The 19790-nt window shown below is 43.3% G+C and overlaps 1 protein-coding gene across 2 annotated transcripts in view; it reads left to right on the top strand.

The window, feature by feature from the left end:
* The window catches only part of TRAFD1 (TRAF-type zinc finger domain containing 1), a 90354-nt gene that overhangs the window by 55148 nt on the left and 15416 nt on the right, over positions 1–19790 (top strand). For both annotated transcript variants that reach the window (XM_073625991.1, XM_073625985.1), the window contains exon 8: positions 19357–19521. In XM_073625991.1, the coding sequence (XP_073482092.1) occupies positions 19357–19521 (165 nt within the window). The remainder of the gene's footprint in view (positions 1–19356; positions 19522–19790) is intronic.

Raw genomic sequence — 19790 nt, 5'->3', positions numbered from 1 at the left:
AACCTAGCAGCACAGCTGTGCCTATATAAAGCTGTAATCGGCTACAGTGAGGGGAAAAAAGTATTTGATCCCTTGCTGATTTTGTATGTTTGCCCACTGACAAATGCTTAGTTTTATCATTTTAATGGTAGGTTTATTTTAACAGTGAGAGAGAAAAACGGAAAGGAAATCAAGAAAAAACGCATTTCAAAAAAGTTATTGATTTGCATTTTAATGAGTGAAAAAGGTTTTTGACCCCTTTTCAAAACATGACTTTGTGGCAAAACACTTGTTGGCAATCACAGAAGTCAGACGTTTCTTGAAGTTGGCCCCCAGGTTTGCACACATCTCGGGAGGGATTTTGTCCCACTCCTCTTTTGCAGATCCTCTCCAAGTCATTAAGGTTTTGAGGCTGATGTTTGGTAAGTCGAACCTTCAGCCCCCTCCACATATTTTTTATGGGATTAAGGTCTGGAGACTGGCTAGGCCACCCCTGGGACCTGAATGTGCTTCTTCTTGAGCCACTCCTTTTGTTGCCTTGGCTGTGTGTTTTGGGTCATTGTCATGCTGGAATGCACATCCACAACCCATTTTCAATGCCCGGGCTAAGGAAAGGAGGTTCTCACCCAAGATTTGATGGTACATGGCCCCGTCCATCGTCCCTTTTTGATGCAGTAAAGTTGTCCTGTCCCCTTAGCAGAAAGACACCCCCAAAGCATAACGTTTCCACCTCCATGTTTGACGGTGGGGATGGTGTTCTTGGTGTCATAGGTAGCCCTCCTCCCTCCTCCTTGATTTTGGTCTCATTTGACCACAACACTTTCACCCAGTTTTCCTATGAATCATTCAGATGTTCATTAGCAGACTTCAGAAGGGCCTATACATGTGCGTAATTGTTTTCTTGGAGACTATGGGTCCCAGCTGCCTTGTGATCATTGACAAGATTCTCCCATGTAGCTCTGGGCTGATTCCTCACCGTTCTCATGATCATTGAAACTCCACGAGGTGAGATCTTGCATGGAACCCCAGACCGAGGGAGATTGACAGTTATTTTGTGTTTCTTCCATGTGCGAATAATCGCACCATCTGTTGTCACCTTCTCATCAAGCTGCTTGGCTATGGTCTTGTAGCCCATTCCAGCCTTGTGTAGGTCTACAATCTTGTCCCTGACATCCTTGGACAGCTCTTTGGTCATGGTCATGGTGAAGAGATTGAAATCTGATTTGCTTTTGTGGACAGGTGTCTTTTTTTTATATAGGTAACAAACTGAGATTAGGAGCGCTCCTTTTCTCAGCTCTATACCTGTATAGAAGACACCTGGGAGCCAGAAAACCTGCTGATAGGGGATCAAATACTTATTTCACTCATTAAAATGCAAATCAGTTTATCATTTTTTAAAAATGGGTTTTTCTGGATATCTTTGTTGTTGTTGTGCTGTCTCTCACCGTTAAAATAAGCCTACCATTAAAATTATAGACTGATCATTTCTTTGTCAGTGGGCAAACATACAAAATCAGCAGGGGGATCAAATCCTTTTTCTTTCTCGAACATCACGGGACACAGAGCCACAGTAATTACTGATGGGTTATATAGGTATCACTGGTGATTGGACACTGGCACACCCTATCAGGAAGTTCAACCCCCTATATAATCCTTCCCCCTTGCAGGGATACCTCAGTTTTTACGCCAGTGTCTTAGGTGATGGACGTGTAAAGATGTCCTGTGCTGAGCTCCAAAGGGAATATCTTAAGATCCTATACTGGGGCAAGCCAGGCGAACCGGATCCATTCAAAGTGTCTTTTCATGGACGAATTGAATGGTACCCGGGCCTCGTGTCCGAAGAAACGAGGTTTTACCCGTAATGCTTCTCTTTTTAGAGAGCTGGACCCCGCAGATCAGAAAATGGCTTTAAACTTCCTAATTTCTGGCGAGGTGCTTTACAGTCCCAGAACTGTTGGATCCCCCTACTGTTGGGGGCCCCAGTCTCTGACGGTTTTTTCAAATGGAGCCCACCGTGAGAGGTGAAGATTGGGTCTGTGTAAACAGCACCCTGCGGCTGGATAAGGTAAGAGGAGATGCCACCGAATTTTTGAGTTCTAGTGGCTTTTCTCCTTTAAGGTAAATGCATGCTATGCCTATTGTGACCACCGGGGGCTGCCAAGAGCACAAACCTACACATGCTGACTGACTGTCTCAGGTGTTCAGTGCTGATTATGTCCCAGCATCTCAAAGCAGGCTGCAAGCAGGTAAGGTGGAAAGGGGGATTTCTCATGTTTGAATGTTCCCCCCAGGCTAGAGAGGGGCCACAGGGGTCTAGAAAGTGGTTATACCACCCGGGCTCTGCGGCCTAATGGCCACCATCTCTGAAGATAGCCGTTCAGGCAGATCTTGTTACCAGTCTCCCTCCTTCCCCCCCCCCCCCCATCCCCAGCCTTTTCTCCAGAAGCATGACAGGAGAGTCGGCAGTGCGGGAAGCGCTGTTTTTTTTTTTTCAAAACTCGAGGGGGGGGGGGGCGGGATGTCAGCACAGAGTGTTTAGACTCCCACTCAGGCCAGCTGCAGGCTATTAAAGGCACTCTGTACAGGTGCACTCAGCCTTCTGAGAGACACAGAGCTGACGGTCGCATGTAAGGTGGGACACAGGCATTCTCCTAGGCAGCATTTACTGAAGTAACACCAGACTGAGCATTGGGTAGCAAGGCTTTTAGCCAGACTACATCGCTCAGCGGGCAGTGTTCATTTGTATACCTCACACCTTGTTGCTTTGCACTATGGGTAGAAGAGGTTCAAGCACCCCAGGAACCAGAGACACTAGGGGATCTCGTTCAGGTTCTGAGGGCCCCCTGTCGGCAGCATCCTCCCCCCCTAAAGATGGGCCAGGGACGGCTAGCCAGGGAGAGCCATCGGGGTCAGGGGCTACACCTGCTTCTGGCACTTCAGCCCCTTTATATATTACACAAGAGGTTTTTTCCTCAACCATTAATGGTCTAGAGGAAAGATTAATGGCCGTGATTACGTCTTCACTCAGTGGAAGAAAACGCACTAGGCTTTCCTCTGTTCCCCAAGACCCTCAGACAGAGGAGTTCTGGGATAAAGGAGATGAATCCCTTTCAGAGGATCGGGATGGGATGGATGATTCAGAGATGCATATCTGCATGTGCCCATTTTTCCTGCTCATCAGAAGTTTCTGCGATTCGAGGTAGGAGGGTGCCATTTCCAGTTTGTGGCTCTGCCTTTCGGGATAGCCACTGCACCTCGAGTGTTCACAAAGATCTTGGCTCCTCCTCTGGCCAGATTAAGGGCTCAGGGTATAGCTGTCATAGCATACCTAGACGACCTGCTCTTGATAGACCGGTCGGTAGCCTCTTTGAATGGAAACTTGAGGACCACGGTCAGGTATCTAGAACACCTGGGTTGGATCCTCAACCTAGAAAAGTCTTTCCTAAAACCAGTAAGAAGACTGGAGTATTTAGGTCTGATTATAGATACAAGCCAGGAGAAAATATTTCTACCCCAGGCAAAGATCACTGCTTTGAGAGAGCTGATTCTGACAGTAAGGACCAAGAAGGGTCCCTCTGTCCGCCTTTGTATGAGGCTACTAGGGAAGATGGTGTCTTCATTCGAAGCAGTTCCCTATGCTCAGTTTCACTCAAGAATGCTGCAACACAGTATTCTGTTGACCTGGAACAAGAAGGTTCAGGCATTAGACTTTCCGATGCACCTGTCGCATGCGGTGCGTCAGAGCCTCAATTGGTGGCTCATACCCGAAAACCTGCAGAAGGGGAAATCCTTTCTACCGGTTACCTGGACGGTGGTAACAACAGATGCCAGTCTGTCAGGTTGGGGAGCAGTTCTGGAACAGGCTGCGGTCCAAGGGGTATGGTCCAAGACAGAGAGGACCTTACCCATCAACATTCTGGAGATCCGGGCGATACATCTAGCTCTAAAAGCCTGGACTATCAGGCTACAGGGTTGTCCGGTCAGGATCCAGTCCGACAATGCCACAGCAGTGGCTTATGTCAATCATCAGGGAGGCACCCGGAGCCGAGCTGCTCAAAAAGAGGTGAACCAGATCTTAGTCTGGGCAGAGATGCATGTGCCATGCATATCAGCAGTTTTCATCCCGGGAATAGAGAATTGGCAGGCGGACTATCTAAGTCGCCAGCAGTTACTTCCAGGGGAATGGTCTCTGCATCCCGACGTCTTTTGGGCCATATGCCAAAGATGGGGGGTTCCAGATGTAGATCTCTTTGCATCCCGATTCAACAAATAGATAGACAGATTTGTGGCAAGGACAAAAGATCCTCTTGCATGCGGGACGGATGCGTTGGTGATTCTGTGGCATCGGTTCTCACTGATTTACGCATTCCCGCCTATTCTGCTACTAACACGACTCCTTCGCAGGATCAGGCAGGAAAGGAAGTCGGTACTTCTGGTGGCCCCCGCTTGGCCCAGAAGGACTTGGTATGCAGAAATAGTAAGGATGACGGTGGGTTCCCCGTGGACCCTACCGGTACGCCCAGACCTGTTATCTCAAGGTCCAGTGTTCCATCCTGCCTTACAAACGCTAAATTTGACGGTTTGGCTATTGAGACCCACGTTCTGAAGAGTCGTGGGCTCTCAGGTCCTGTCATATCTACCTTGATTAATGCAAGGAAGCCAGCTTCCAGGATGATTTATCATAGAGTCTGGAAGGCTTATATAACCTGGTGTGAATCCAGAGGTTGGCATCCCAGGAAATATGTCATAGGTAGAATCCTTGATTTTCTACAGATGGGATTAGAGATGAAGCTGGCCTTGAGTACCATCAAGGGCCAGGTCTCTGCTTTATCAGTATTATTTCAGCGGCCACTTGCTTCGCATTCTTTGGTCCGAAACTTTATGCAGGGGGTGATGCGTCTTAATCCTCCGGTTAAGGCGCCCCTAAACCCCTGGAACTTGAATTTGGTCATGGCTGTGTTACAGAAACAGCCTTTTGAACCAATAAGTCAGATTCCTTTGGTCTTGTTGACAAGGAAATTAATTTTTCTGGTGGCCATCTCTTCTGCTAGAAGAGTATCAGAATTAGCAGCTCTTTCCTGTAAGGAGCCTTATTTGATTATACACAAGGATAGAGTGATACTACGCCCTCATCCTAGTTTTTTACCGAAGGTGGTTTCTGATTTTCATTTAAACCAAGACATTGTTCTACCTTCCTTTTTTTCCAGATCCCTGTTCTCCGGAAGAGAGATCTCTACATTCGTTGGATGTAGTAAGAGCAGTTAAGGCCTATCTAGGTGCAACTACTCAGATCCGCAAGACGGATGTTTTGTTTGTGCTGCCAGAGGGTCCCAATAGAGGACAGGCAGTGTCAAAAGCTACCATTTCTAAATGGATTCGACAGTTGATCATTCAAGCTTACGGTTTGAAACAGAAGATTCCTCTGTTTCAGATCAGGGCACATTCCACAAGGGCTATTGGTGCTTCTTGGGCAGTGCATCACCGGGCCTCTATGGCTCAAATCTGCAAGGCCGCAACCTGGTCTTCAGTTCATACATTCACCAGATTCTATCAGGTGGATGTGGGAAGGCATGAGGATATCGCCTTTGGGCGTAGTGTGCGGCAGGCAGCGGTACAGGGTCCTCAGGTCTGATTGCACCCTACTTGGTCGTGGTCCCCCCCCCTCAGGTAGCATTGCTCTGGGACATCCCATCAGTAATTACTGTGGCTCTGTGTCCCGTGATGTTCGAGAAAGAAAATAGGATTTTTTAAAACAGCTTACCTGTAAAATCCTTTTCTTTCGAAGGACATCACGGGACACAGAGGTCCCGCCCCTCTTCTAATACTATATTGCTTGGCTACAAAACTGAGGTATCCCTGCAAGGGGGAGGGATTATATAGGGGGTTGAACTTCCTGATAGGGTGTGCCAGTGTCCAATCACCAGTGATACCTATATAACCCATCAGTAATTACTGTGGCTCTGTGTCCTGTGATGTCCTTCGAAAGAAAAGGATTTTACAGGTAAGCTGTTTTAAAAAATCCTATTTTTCCCCCACTGTATGTTGCTATGGGTGGCTATAGACAGGAGATGACTTTCCCCTATATTGACCATCTTCTACCAGAATGGCAATATTCTCATATCTGTGGTAGCAGCAGACACCCACAAGCCAACATCTTCCAGCCAATTTTAGCCACCAGTCAGCCTCTCCAAAGGTTGCAAAACTGCGCTTTAAATTCAGATTTTTTTTTTTTTTTTTTTATAACCTGGTTTTCATCCTAACAGAGTAAAGACCCCAAGAGTAATTTGTAACTAACATGGGTGATGACCATGGAAGGAGCAATAGACTGCAAAGGCATAATGGAGAAAAGTTCCCCAGCATTCAGTCTTGTTGGCCAGCAAGATAATATAACTTAGAGGCACTCCAGTCTCCCCAAAAAACTTTTAATATAAGGATACTTGCCTGTCCAGGGATCCAACGATGTCGGCACCTAAGTCAATTCTTCAATCAGCCTCGAGTGCAGGCACCGGTAATGGTAAAGTAAGGGAAACTGGCAGTGAAGCCTTCCGGCTTTACAGTCGGTTTCCTACTGCGTATGTGCTAGTCGTGCTGCGCTGTGTGAATGGTCCCGCAGTCTTCTGGGACTGATGTCTGTCCCAGAAGGCTGCGGAGGTAAGGAGGGGCCGAACACGCTTGTAGATCGCTGTGGCGATTTGAGCCAGAAGTGGGAGCTGGGTACCTGTCAAAACCAAGTACCTGCTTGTTGTGGAAAAATCCACTATCCTCTCTTGCGCTAATAAGCACACATTCAGTCTAATGGTATAATGCATCTTACCTATCACTCTATTTCCCAAATTTCCCAATAAACAGACATGACCACAGCTTACGTCCTCATTTCAGCACGACTGCCCTCCACTGACCACTGCACTTGCTCTTTTATTCAAAGACAAAAAAAGCAACCACAAACAGGAAGTCCTAGCCCCAACAAGCCAATTGCTTCCTCCATGGGATATGACAACACAGGATATGAATATCAACACAGGAAATCCTTCCAACAGGATGGGTCCGTTCCTGCTGATGGGAGATTATCTGCAGGTGTACGCCATGACACCCCAAATATGTTGATCAGGCATACAGGGGTGACACGAGCGCACATCCACTAAAGCGATAATGTCTTTGCAGAGCGAACACATCCCCCCCAAACCCCCCCCCAGGCGATTGTTCTGTGCATCAAACGGGCCCTTCGTTGGCAGACATATCCCCACTCTGCAAGCACTTCTCTCCAACCTCAGGAAGTTTTACACTACCAAATGGATCTGAACCAGCGTTGGTCTGCCCCAGTCAGCTCTTTAGAGCGGGTTGCGGGAGAACTAACACTGGGAGACACTGACAATACATACTGTATTAAAATACATCTTCATAAAATTTCCAAAACAGTTCCTACTCTTGTCATATGCTCCTATGTGTCCCTCGATGAATCTTGATCTTCTTACACCTGAAAATGAATCCGTCCTTACAGTCCATATGAGTCCATAAAAAGAAAAACCCAGCTTGACATGTAGACTCTGTTCTTCAGGAGGGATGACTTAGAGGAGGATATGAAGACCGGTCTGTCTGGGATCCTGTGTGTCTTGTACGTGGGTTGGGCTGCAGGGCGTCTCATCTCAGGAAGAAGTGGTCATCTGCTTGGGCTCTGTTCACTCGTCCAATCAGGCAACAGTAGCACCTCATCATGGCATATAGAAGGAATAGAAACAAAAACAACATGAGTATATACCCCTACTTCCCTCAACCATGATCTGCTGAAAAATCAAAAAATAAAATCCCCAAAGACTCCCAAACCCTTAAAAGGATTCCAACCTTCACTAGCTATAGCTCTGGCTTTGCCTTGCAGGGATCTAAACCTTATCCATATGGGCCTGAACTTTGTCACTAGTATGCCCGATCCAGCTATAACAATCTCTTTACCTATGAATTCACAGAAACTCCCCTTGGATGGCAACAGATAATCACGGGCCATCTTTTAATAAAAAGGTCTTGATTTGCCGCTAACTTCCTTGTAGCTTCAACAGTTACATTAAACATACTTTCCTCCATGGATGAGAAATTGTTCAATCGTTTCATAAGCTCAAGCTCCCACCGTTTACAAGCAGGAAACCATGGCCAGAGCTGGTTGAGATGGTGAACAATTTCCTTCTGCTATTCTTACCTTCTGTCGCGCCATCAGATCCTCACGATCGGCCGCGACATAAGATGCTGGAATGAGTTTCACCCGGACGCATGAACCTCTTGCATTAGGGGGTATTTCCTTATAAGCTGTAGATCCGCATTAATACCAAACTAAAGTTGAAGCACACTTGTGGGCTACCTAGTTGTCCCGATACCAAAGCTGGCAAGAACCAGAGCTATTGTTAAAATTATAACTAATTTTACCCTCTAGAAAGATATTGTTAAATTCTATTGACAAGTGTCTGTTTGGATTTTACTAGTTTGTCAAAACTCCTCATACCATTATGAACATCACATATAGCATGTACCACCGTCGTTGTTGGGCACTAGAGCGCGGTGGAGACTCAGAGTAGACCCAACCATGGATCCTGTTCGCTTTCTTAGCTAGTTGGAGCATACACTTTAAATTATTAATTGAGATGCTCTTCATTGTTACCCTTGCCGAAATATAGTAAACTAAAAAATATAAATAAACAAAAATACGCCTCATCCTTTGGTGTAGTTGAGCAGCTTCTTGCAGTGGCTGGTGTGGATCCAGTTGTCTCGTCCCTCCAAGCTTCTTTACAATGACCCAGTCATCTGGTTGGACAGAATATAAACCGGTTATTGTGTCAGGGTCCAGGAGGGACTCATGAACCCTGTGGTGGACCTTTTGAAGTTTGTTACAGTGACTGCACTTGCCCCATCAGCTGAGATAGCTGCTGAGGAAAGTACAACCCCATTTTTGGTTGACCTCCAAACAAACCTAACTCAATGACTGTGGTCACTGCGTGGCTTACCATCTGGGGTATAATACCTGGAACCATTGACAAAAAGGTTCTTAGCATTTGGGATGGGAGCCTCCTTCACCGGACTGCTGCTTGCTGATTCAAATTCCATTAAAGAAAAACAGTCATCTAACTGGGTCACAAACTTGGCTAGAATTAGAGCGATTAGTATTATTGGTTTGAAAATTGTCATTCTCACCACTATCATCCCCCCCCCCCCCCCTTTTTCTTCCTCACTACAAACTGGAGGAAGACTCGCAGGGTTTAGAGTGCTGCAGAAAAAAAAAACAAAAAAAAAAATGAAACCGTGAAATAGCCTATGATACTTTTACCTTCTCAAGCGTGTATGTTTATCCATGTGTACAGCTATCTACATCCACCTGCTTTCTATGTACATACACTTTCAGAAACTCCTTAGACCTGAAAAGATACTTATAAACAAAAGTTTTTACTCTATCCTTCATATTTGACCTGCAAAGAATGATAAACTTTACAACATTTGTGTACATTGGTAAATTGTCACTGACATTCCTCAAAACCGACAATAACTAAACCCTCTGTAACCCTTACTTTCATGTTCCTACTAAAATACAACACCTGCAACGCGTAAGAGGGCTGTGGCGGTAGGTGGTTCAAACATCTTCTTGTTACTACATACAACCAATGAGAAGACTAAAACACAAGACAAACATTTAGATACAAATGTGGGGGAGATATTTCATAGCTCCCAAAACAAAAATGGAAAAAAACAAAGCAACCAGATGGAATGCCTTCACTCTTAGTGATAGAAAAAAATACAATGGGAAAAACACGAGAGCATCTCAAAATTTTGCATGGACCAGCCACACAAAGTTCAAAAGCAGGCATGATAATTTTACCCACACAAACGTGTACTACACATCCAACAACTCACTCATCATTACAGATTTCTGAAGCCACAGCTGAACTACTTCTAAGGTATTTTTATTCTGGGGTCTCGTACCTTCCAAAGGAATACACCTTACTGTACCCTCTGACCATATATGCCTATCTTTAAGGGGGTCTAATGGCCTTAGCCCCATACCCAGATTTCATGTACTGTGCAGCTGTATGACTGGGATGCATGGTCGACCTATTGCCCATGACGATTAGAATCGCTTTTTTTTTGGCTTACTCTGCATCCAGAGAACCCTGCGCTTTACTTTTGGAGCGGTTATTTTTTGCGGCTTTATCACTATAACCGGCCCTCACTTTCCAATTGTCATACACGGCCTGAGCGGGGCTGCTAGCATACTACTCCTCACATTTGTGCTAATACAATCGCGCACTGGAATTCCGACTATTATACATGGCCCGGCTGGTCTCACGATGTACAGCCTTCTAAACGTGTTTGTCAAAAAAATTCAAAGTACAATGAAATCTTCTGCTTTTCAAAACAATCTTATGGCTTCTATCTGTACCTAGATATTACAACAAAAACTTGGATGCCTCCTGTTTGCTCTCTACCCAAAACTGTATTACAGTATAAAACAACTGGAATTAAAATTAAAAATCTAACTTCCTAACACGAGTCAAAAGACCCCAAGCTCCTCCCACCAACTTCCTGTTGCAAACCTGAAAAGAACTTCCTGTTGTACATCACATCTTGTAAAGAACTTCCTGTCTTCTCAGCTCTAAAAAAAACATCTAACTGGTTTATTTAAATATCAATGAACAGGAAGAGGGAGGGGAAGCCTAGTTTCTACTGCAGGCTATACAATACAAACCTCAGCTCTAAAAACCCAAAACAATAGGTGGGCGGGTAAATAGAGATATGTGGCGCTAAGTCAAAGTGTATAAATGTGATGAAATAAATATAATCCAATTCTTCAAGTAAAGTGCAAATGCGTAAAGAGCAAAATCACATAAATAAAGTGACTAAACATCCATTAAATTCATAAGAAGTGACATCGGATAAATAAGTGAAAATTCATGAAATATGACATCTAATAAATAAACAAATCCAAATGAAGGTGAATAAAACCAAAAATAGTCTAAAAGTGCATCAAGATAAAAAAAATCACAAATTTAGAAAAAAAATGTAGTCCTCTTTAACTGCTTTTGGCTCGCCTTGGTTTTGCGCATTAGTTTTCTTCTTTGTTTCTTAATAGGTGGGCGGGGACATGAATTGCCCTCTGGAAACACCCAAACAAAAATAAAAATGACACACCGCTAAAAGTACAAAAACTACATTTAAATTTTAGTAAATTCAGTGCAAAGTAGAGATCCTGCTCAAACCCAAAACTCAGTACAAACAACGCAACAGTTTCACTGAAAAGTATGTAAAAAGTACAAATACAGCCAAACCTGAAAAGATTGAGTTCACTTGAAAGGGAATGGTGCCTAGAGGAAAGATGGTGGCTCAGACCGCATAGCCGAACACACACACAACCAAAAATGGTGCCTCGACCCGGTGTTTCATCCCTGAAATTAGAGAAATTTCCACTCTGGGATGATTTACAGGCTAAACAGTATAAAATCCTTAAACTGCACCTCTAGAAACCAAAATCACCTTTTTAAACCTGGCCCAAAAGCAGAGCATTTCCACCCATAACACAAAATAAAGCAGACACGAAATGGTAGTTGCAACAAAAGGACCACATGGCAGACAGCGAAATGGCAGATGACAAAAGAGCCACACTAAAACACCAACACTTGAAATGCAGTTGCTGATCCTGCCAAAACCAGCACAAACCAAGATTTCTTTACTAGGAAACATAAACTTCTCCCCACAAAATTACACATTTGAGACACCACATGAACACTTACAAACATTTTTAGGCTATATACTACTAGGGACCTTGGCCAACCAAACAGGCTCTCCAGTCAAACAACAACATTACATAAAACACAAAATAACACGGCTCAAACATACACTCTTGTTCCCAAATAAAGTTCATATACTTACTCTGGCATCTTCCATAGGAACAAAACATTTGAGAGATACCCACAGTGATGCTTGCATGCATGATCTTTTCATCTGAAAACAAAACGCTCCCCCCATGCTATTGTCCACATGGAGTAGCCAACAGTCCCCATTGTAAATGATTGAACAGCCATGCCTGGACGCCCCTCCTCCGCCCACATGGCAGCCCCAGAGAAAGCAATGATGATATTTGCAGGTAGGTTAGGAACTCTGAGGAGGGGATGTTAAATTTAATTTGCACTTCCTTAAAGGACATTACCGTCTCATCCTGCATAAGTTCTTTTAATAGGGAAATATCCCTTCTTAGCCAGTGGTTTAGGGATATGTTTGGAATCAACCAAAGAAGTGTATCCAATGGAATGGCGACAATCGTATTGTATACATTTGACTGAGTTGTTTCTTTTAAGTATGTCCATGCATTTAATGAAGCTTGTATGGTGGGGTGGTCTATCGAGATATTTGTATGTTGTAGGTTATGTGCTAGCAGGAGGGACAGTGGAGATTTAGGGTGTAGCCATGCCCGTTCAAGTTGACACCATGGTTTGATTTCATTCTTGTCATACCAGCCCCTGAGCTGTTCTAGTATTGCCGCTATGTAATCTTTCAAAATTGGAATGCCTAGTTCACCCGCCGCTTTATGTTTTGCTTGCATTTGAGAGGAGAATCTAGCTGTTTTTCCTGCCCACATAAAACTGTCCAGTTGCTTTTGCATGGAGTTAAAGAAAGATGAAGGAAGGAGGATCGGAAGGGCTCTAAAAAGGTATGTTAGTTTAGGAAGTAATAGCATCTTGTACACTGCTAGGCGACCATTCCAAGAAATATAGTGTTTCTAGATTCTGGAAATTTCCTTTTGAAATTAATTTATTAGGGGGTAGTAGTTGGTTTGGAAAAGATTGGAGACAGGGGAAGTTGGCTGGATTCCTAAGTATGAAATCGAGTTGGGAGACCAAGGGTATGGGAGGTCTTTTTGGATGGCGAGTCTAGTGGATTTATTCATTGCTATTCCTAGAATGCTTGATTTAGATGCATTGACTTTATAGTAGGCTACTTTGCTAAATGGTGAAAGGGTCTCATGGGCTGCTGTGAGAGAGTCATATGGGTCAGACAGAGTCAGTATTACATTGTCTGCAAAAAGTGAGATTTTGTGTTGTGTGTCCTGGGATGGAATGCCCTGAATTAGTGGGTGTGTTCTAATCTTTTCTGCTAGGGGCTCCATAACCATGGTAAAAATTAGTGGTGATAGTGGGCACCCCTGTCTCGTCCCGTTGGTTATGTGAAATTGTTTGGAAAACATGCCCTCTGTATACACGTAGGCAGATGGGGAGGAGTACAATGCTAGTACAGGGGGTCCCCTACTTACAAACATCCGACTTACAAATGACTCCTACTTACAAACGGAGGGACACAACAGGAAGTGAGAGGAAATCTACCCCTAGGAAGGGAAATTCACTCCAGTAAGAGTAAATATGGGAAAAAGGTGTCTACACTGATGCTTTATCACCTATCCTTATTTCCCTAATAATCCCAAATTTTCAAAATCCAATTGTCATTGGGACAGAAAGTGAGGTGAAATCTTCTGAACAGGGGCACAGACAGCAAAACAAATGTTACAGGGGTGATAACCCTTCCCTATGCTATCTACAAAACTTAAAAATAGATTTTTTGGCTGGAGCTACACTTAAAAAATGTACCTGTTCCGACTTACAAACAGATTCAACTTAAGAACAAACCTAAAGTCCCTATCTTGTTTGTAACCCGGGGACCCCCTGTATTGCCTGTTGGATTGGGCCAATCGGGCCAAATTTCTCCAGAACTCTAGATGGGTATCCACAGTGTACTCTATCAAAGGCCTTCTCTACATCCAGGATGAGGAGCAGAGAAGGCCTTCCAGATTTTTCAGCTAGATGAAGAGTGTTTATCATTCTCCTAGTAGCATCATTTGCTTGGCGGCCTGTCACGAGCCCCACCTGGTCCTGGTTGATAAGTTTCAGCAGTAAGGAGGACAGTCTAGTGGCAATTAGTTTGGCATATTATTTGACGTCAACATTCAATAAGGATATTGGCATAAAATTTTGTGGAACTGATGGTTCTTTACCTGGTTTTGGCAGAGTTATGATAGAGGCTGTCAGCATTTCTGTTGGGAATGATGCCACAATGTCCAAAGGCTCCAAGACCTGCTTTAGATATGGGGATAGTTCATTTTGGAACAGCTTTGTTGCCCTTCTTTGTACTCTCTCCATTTCCAGTACATTCTTCCTGAGGACTGGTGCCCAGAACTGGACAGCATACTAACAGCATAGGTGTGGGTGGACCAGAGTCTTGTAGAGCGGGAGAATTATTGTTTTATCTCTGGAATTAATCCCCTTTTTAATGCATGCCAATATTCTGTTTGCTTTGTTAGCAGCAGATTGGCATTGCATGCCATTGTTGAGCCTTTCATCTACTAGGACCCCCAGGTCCTATTCCATCCCATATTTTGTGCAGTAAACGTTTATGGGAAACTGTGTCAAATGCTTTTTCAAAATCCAGATACACCACGTCTACGGGCCTTCCTTTATTTAGATGTCAACTCACCTCCTCATAGAAGGTTAATGGATTGGTTTGGCAAAAAAGAAAGACACTTATGGGAGAGAAGAAAATAGCTGCACACTCCGGAAATTGTCAGAAAAAAGGTAATGTCCCCCATATGGGGTTTTTTAGCAGCAAAAAGTTAGAGGCATACTACATGAAATATAAATTATTTTATTAGGACGTAGTATCAAAAATTGTCAAAACATGAGCTGAGGTACAAAAGATAAAAACATCACTAGTGTGGCTATACACAGTGCTCAAACATTAGAGGGTCTTCTTCAGGGGATTTTATGAGCTGTAGAGATGTTTATTTGTATTAAAATTCATAGTTTTAATCATAAAATAAGAAAAAAAGGGAAAATAGTAGACATTTTTGTATATAGTTACCAATCCTATTGTGTTATGCGATATCTCAAGAACCTTTTTGGAGGGAAAACCCCTTAATTGATCCAAGAGTCCGCGGTCGGCTGGTGTATCCACAAAGGAGGGGAGAAAGCCAAGTGCTCATGCGTGTCTTACGAGGAGTCACCTTAATGGCAACCCCAATAGCTAAGGGGGAGTGCGGAGGCGGATGGAAAGCGCCTACATTTGGGGCATTGAATCATCATAATATGAGTATATTTTAGCAAAGGTAGGGATATAATATAAACTTCTAATATTAAATACTAGGAATGGTAAATGGCGATTGATGAGTGGACAGAAAACTTCCCACATATATCTATGTAAATGTATAAAGATGTTCGTATATTTTCCTTAATCCTGCAGCACATGGTTATAAAAAGCATGAGCATCAGTGTGCAAGTAAGACCGAGGGTTGATAACCATAGATATATCTAAAAATTATGTATAAAGTAATTGTATTATCAAGAATCACTAGTATGATGGAAGGAAGTTTTTGCCAACAGTAGAAGAAAAAAAAAATCACACTGAATATTCCAACTGAATATGTAGGCAGTGTGGGCTAATCTACAATATCGACCGATGTGTAGGTAAATTTAAAATTAAATTAAATGTAAAATTTTAAAAATTTAATAGAAATAAATCATATCTGATAATGAAATATAGGGGGGCACCCATGGCGCAGGACATGTATCATGGGGTCCAAACCATATAAATGTGGGGGTATTACAGTATTACCTGTCCTCATACTGCACGCAAGGCTGTAGCCGTCCTGATGGAACGTTGGGGATCACACCATCACCAGAGAGAGAGTGAGATATCTCACAATTGGTTGATTGGTCCAATATTGTGCAGGTGCTTGGTCCGCACCCCGTCCTCCTCACCCTGGCAGGGATAGTGCCACATAATGGCACTCCACATGTGGCTCCCCCAGCGTTCTGGAAAACGAAGGTCCTGGCACTGCCATCGCTTCCCGCTGCAAATGCGTAACGCCGTGATGTCACGCACATGCATGAAAACTCGTGCGTGTGCAGGCATAGACACGGTGTTCGGAAGGGATCTGGAATGTCGCTGGCAGGGAATAGTTACACCCAGGGTAGTCCCGCCACCTAGTGGGTGTATAGGGAAGCACAGGGCCCTTGTGCCTCCCTACCCTGCCAGGAAGACATGCTCAAGCAGAAGCTCCACAACAAATCAGCCAGTGGACCGGAGATCGGAGGTCAAGCCTACAGGGGAAAAGGGGGGGGGGGAAAGGAAAACAGCAATCAAAAATACACAAAAACATCAATATCGCTACACTGTGCATAAATACCTAATGCATGATCATTATCAATTACCATAATAAGTATAAAAAAAGGGGAAACTTTTAAGAAAAAGTATTTCAAAGCTGTGAGCTGTTAAGGTACAACTGGGCATGCACACATTATCATCACCAAAGATAATTGGATATATAACGGTGCTGATGTTTGAAATAGAGTGAGAAATAGAAGTAAAGAGCGAACGTCTACAACATTTATAATGTGTCATTCAAGTTGTTCACTTGGAGAGAAATATAGACACTTCTCAACATATGACAAAAAGAGAATTTTTTTTAGGAAAGGAAAACTTGTAAAAATCTTGTAAAAAGAATGTCTTATAAAGAGCAGACAGGGGCATGTGAAAAGCAAAAGGTGAAGCATCGATCAAAATGGCAGTTGTAAAAAGGGGGAAATAGGCAATAACCGCCAGCCCTAAAGATGTAACAATGACATTATTAATGCGTTTTGCCTGAGGAAAATCCTCTTAAAAAAGGGGCGAACAAGATAGATTCATTCAGGCCAGGAGGTGACATGGCCTGTAACTGGAAGATCCATTGCTGTTCTTTTTGTAGCAGGACCTTGTTTCAGTCGCCTCCTCTGTCTGGTATGTGCATTCTATAAAGTGCTGTGAAAGTTACTTTTGGTACTGTATAGCCATGTGCAAGAGCGGCGTGTCTCCCAACAGGGAGGTACCGATTGCCGATTTGCATGCTATACATATGTTTAGATATACATCTCCAAAACTCTTGCTTGGTTTTGCCTATGTAATAGGCGCCCACATCACACTCCATGAAATATACCACCACACGGGTCTGGCAATTCACGAAGTGTGAGGGCTTAAAAATTTCTCCATTAGGAAGACAGAAAGTCCTTTCTTTCCTTCTTAATGGGCAGTGCGAACAATGCCCACATGGGAAAGAGCTGGCAATAGAACAGTGTTTAGATCTTTTTAGTTTGTTTTTAAACTCGCTTTGGACAAGTTTGTCCTTTAACTGAAGTGGCCCGTTTGTAAGTTATTGATGGCTGCTTGGAAATAAAATGCTGCAATCTGGGGTCATCAGTTAGGATATTCCAATGTCGTTGTAGAATGTTTCTGATAGTCACGTGTTGGCGTGAATATCGCATGACAATACGAGTAAGGTTGGAGTCAAGATCCTTGGGGGGTTTGGGCTTGGATAGTAGACTGGAATGGGATATTCTTATTGCTTTGTTGTATGGTTTCCTTAAGCAAGATCGGCTATAGCCGCATGCTAGGAGACGGTCTTGGAGGTTACCAGCCTCTTCAATAAAGAGAGTGTCACTGGAGCAATTGCGACGAAGTCGCAAATATTGCCCGTATGGGATAGAGTTCTTGAGGGGTACAGGGTGGAAACTATCTGCATGAAGCACCGTGTTTCCAGCGGTGCTTTTGCAGAAAAGAGTACTAGATAACTTTCTTTCGGGGGTGGTTTTGATCAGAACATCCAGGAAGGTGACACTGTCACGATTGTAAGTCCATAGTGAATTTCAGATTCCGATCGTTTTGTTAATCAGAGTGAAAAATTCCCTGAGTTTGGACTCATGGCCTTCATTCCTACCCTTCTTCCTTCCATCATACTAGCAATTCTTGATAATACAATTACTTTATACATAATTTTTAGATATATCTATGGTTATCAACCCTCGGTCTTACTTGCACACTGATGCTCATGCTTTATATAACCATGTGCTGCAGGATTAAGGAAAATATACGAACATCTTTATACATTTACATAGATATATGTGAGAGGTTTTCTGTCCACTCATCAATTGCCATTTACCATTCCTAGTATTTAATATTGGAAGTTTATATTATATCCCTACCTTTGCTAAAATATACTCCATATTATAATGATTCAATGCCCCTAATGCAGGTGCTGTCCATTCGCCTCCGTGCTCCCCCTTGGCTATTGGGGTTGCCATAAATGTGACTCCTCGTAAGACACGCATGAGCACTTGGCTTTCTCCCCTCCTTTGTGGATGCACCAGTCGACCGGGGATTCTTGGATCAAGTAAGGGGGTTTTCCCTCTAAAGGTTCTTGAGATATCGCATAACACAATATGATTGTTAACTGTATACAAAAATGTCTACTATTTTCCCTTTTTTTTCTTACTTTATGAATACAGCTATAAATTTTAATACATATAAACATCTATACAGCTCATAAAATCCTCCTGAAGACGACCCGGTGGGGTCGAAACGCGTCAGATTTCGCATATCTCTACGCTAATGTTTGAGCACTGTGTATTATTGTGCATAGCTACACTAGTGATGTTGTTGTTTTTATCTTTTGTACCACAGCTCGTGTTTTGACCATTTTTTTGTCAAATTTTTGATACTACGTCCTAATAAAATCATTTATATTTCCTCTAACTTTTTGCTGCTAAAAAACTCCATATGGGGGACATTCCCTTTTTTCATGGATTGGTTTGGCAAGAATGATTCTTCATGAATCCATGCTGATTACTGCTAATGGTACTGTTCTCATTACTAAAATCTTGTATATGTGATTGCAGTGGGGGACTTTTCGCTATTGGCACCACTGCTTTGGGTCCAGTAAAAGGAATGCCAGTGGGACAAGGTGATCTAGTGCCCAGGGAGAAGATGGGAAAACTGTTCATCCCCCCCCCCCCCCAAAGCTTCCACAGCTGGTTCTATTTGGGCAGATAAACAGCATTGTACCCATTTCCTGTGAGCCCGGCCTGTCATTGGCACATTCCCTGTGGGTGTGTAATTGAACATTCTGTGCTGACAGTACTCCAGGAGTGAGTGGCGGCGGCGCTCGCACATTACTATGTGCTCATTATTCAGTTCAGGACACTTTTTTTTTTTTCTAAGGTTTATAATGCTCACCTATTATACAGTACTTATGGAGGAGCAGTGTTGTCACTGTAGGATTACAGAACACCACTCCAAACTCCCCATCTCTAGAACATAGGGGGGAGGTGTTCTAGAGTTTACATTTCCAGAGATGAAACCTTTCATGGCTGACTGTTAATGCAAAACTAGAACAATACTCTCACTTGTTTGAGTAGTTCCTGCGTGCACATGCAGGCTGCTTATAACATGGGTACTAAAAGTATTATATGACACCTAAGAAGAAGAAAAAAAAATGGTTTCTGTGTTTTATTGTCCTTCTTCTGATTCTTTCCCCTTTTTTCTCGGTTTCAGTCTGGATGTAGACTTCCTGCCACATCCTCCAATAGACGATTTTCCCCCATTCCTAGAGAAAATGTCAGACCATCCTCCCCACCTGTCCAAAGTTCACAAACTGTCCTCCTGCCCTGTGAATTCTGTGGTGTACTGCTGGAGGGAGAAATCCTCTTCCATCACCAGGTATAGTGGAAATTGGTGCCTAATGTGTTAAGACTTTTGGTTTAATTTTAATTTTAGCTGCAGGCATATTTATTGCTGTTTGCACTCCACGTCTGGTTTTATGTGTTTGTAATTGTGCATATGTTAATGCATTGTAATGCCATTCAATTTGGATGAGCCGGGGCTGTCTGCGGCTGTAAACATGTACAGTGTCTCACAAAAGTGAGTTCACCCCTCACATTTTTGTAAATATTTTATTATATCTTTTCATGTGACAACACTGAAGAAAT

The sequence above is a fragment of the Aquarana catesbeiana genome, linkage group LG01, assembly GCF_042186555.1.
Source record: "Aquarana catesbeiana isolate 2022-GZ linkage group LG01, ASM4218655v1, whole genome shotgun sequence".
Classification (NCBI taxonomy): Eukaryota; Metazoa; Chordata; class Amphibia; order Anura; family Ranidae; genus Aquarana; species Aquarana catesbeiana.
This window is presented reverse-complemented; position numbering and strand designations above follow the sequence as displayed.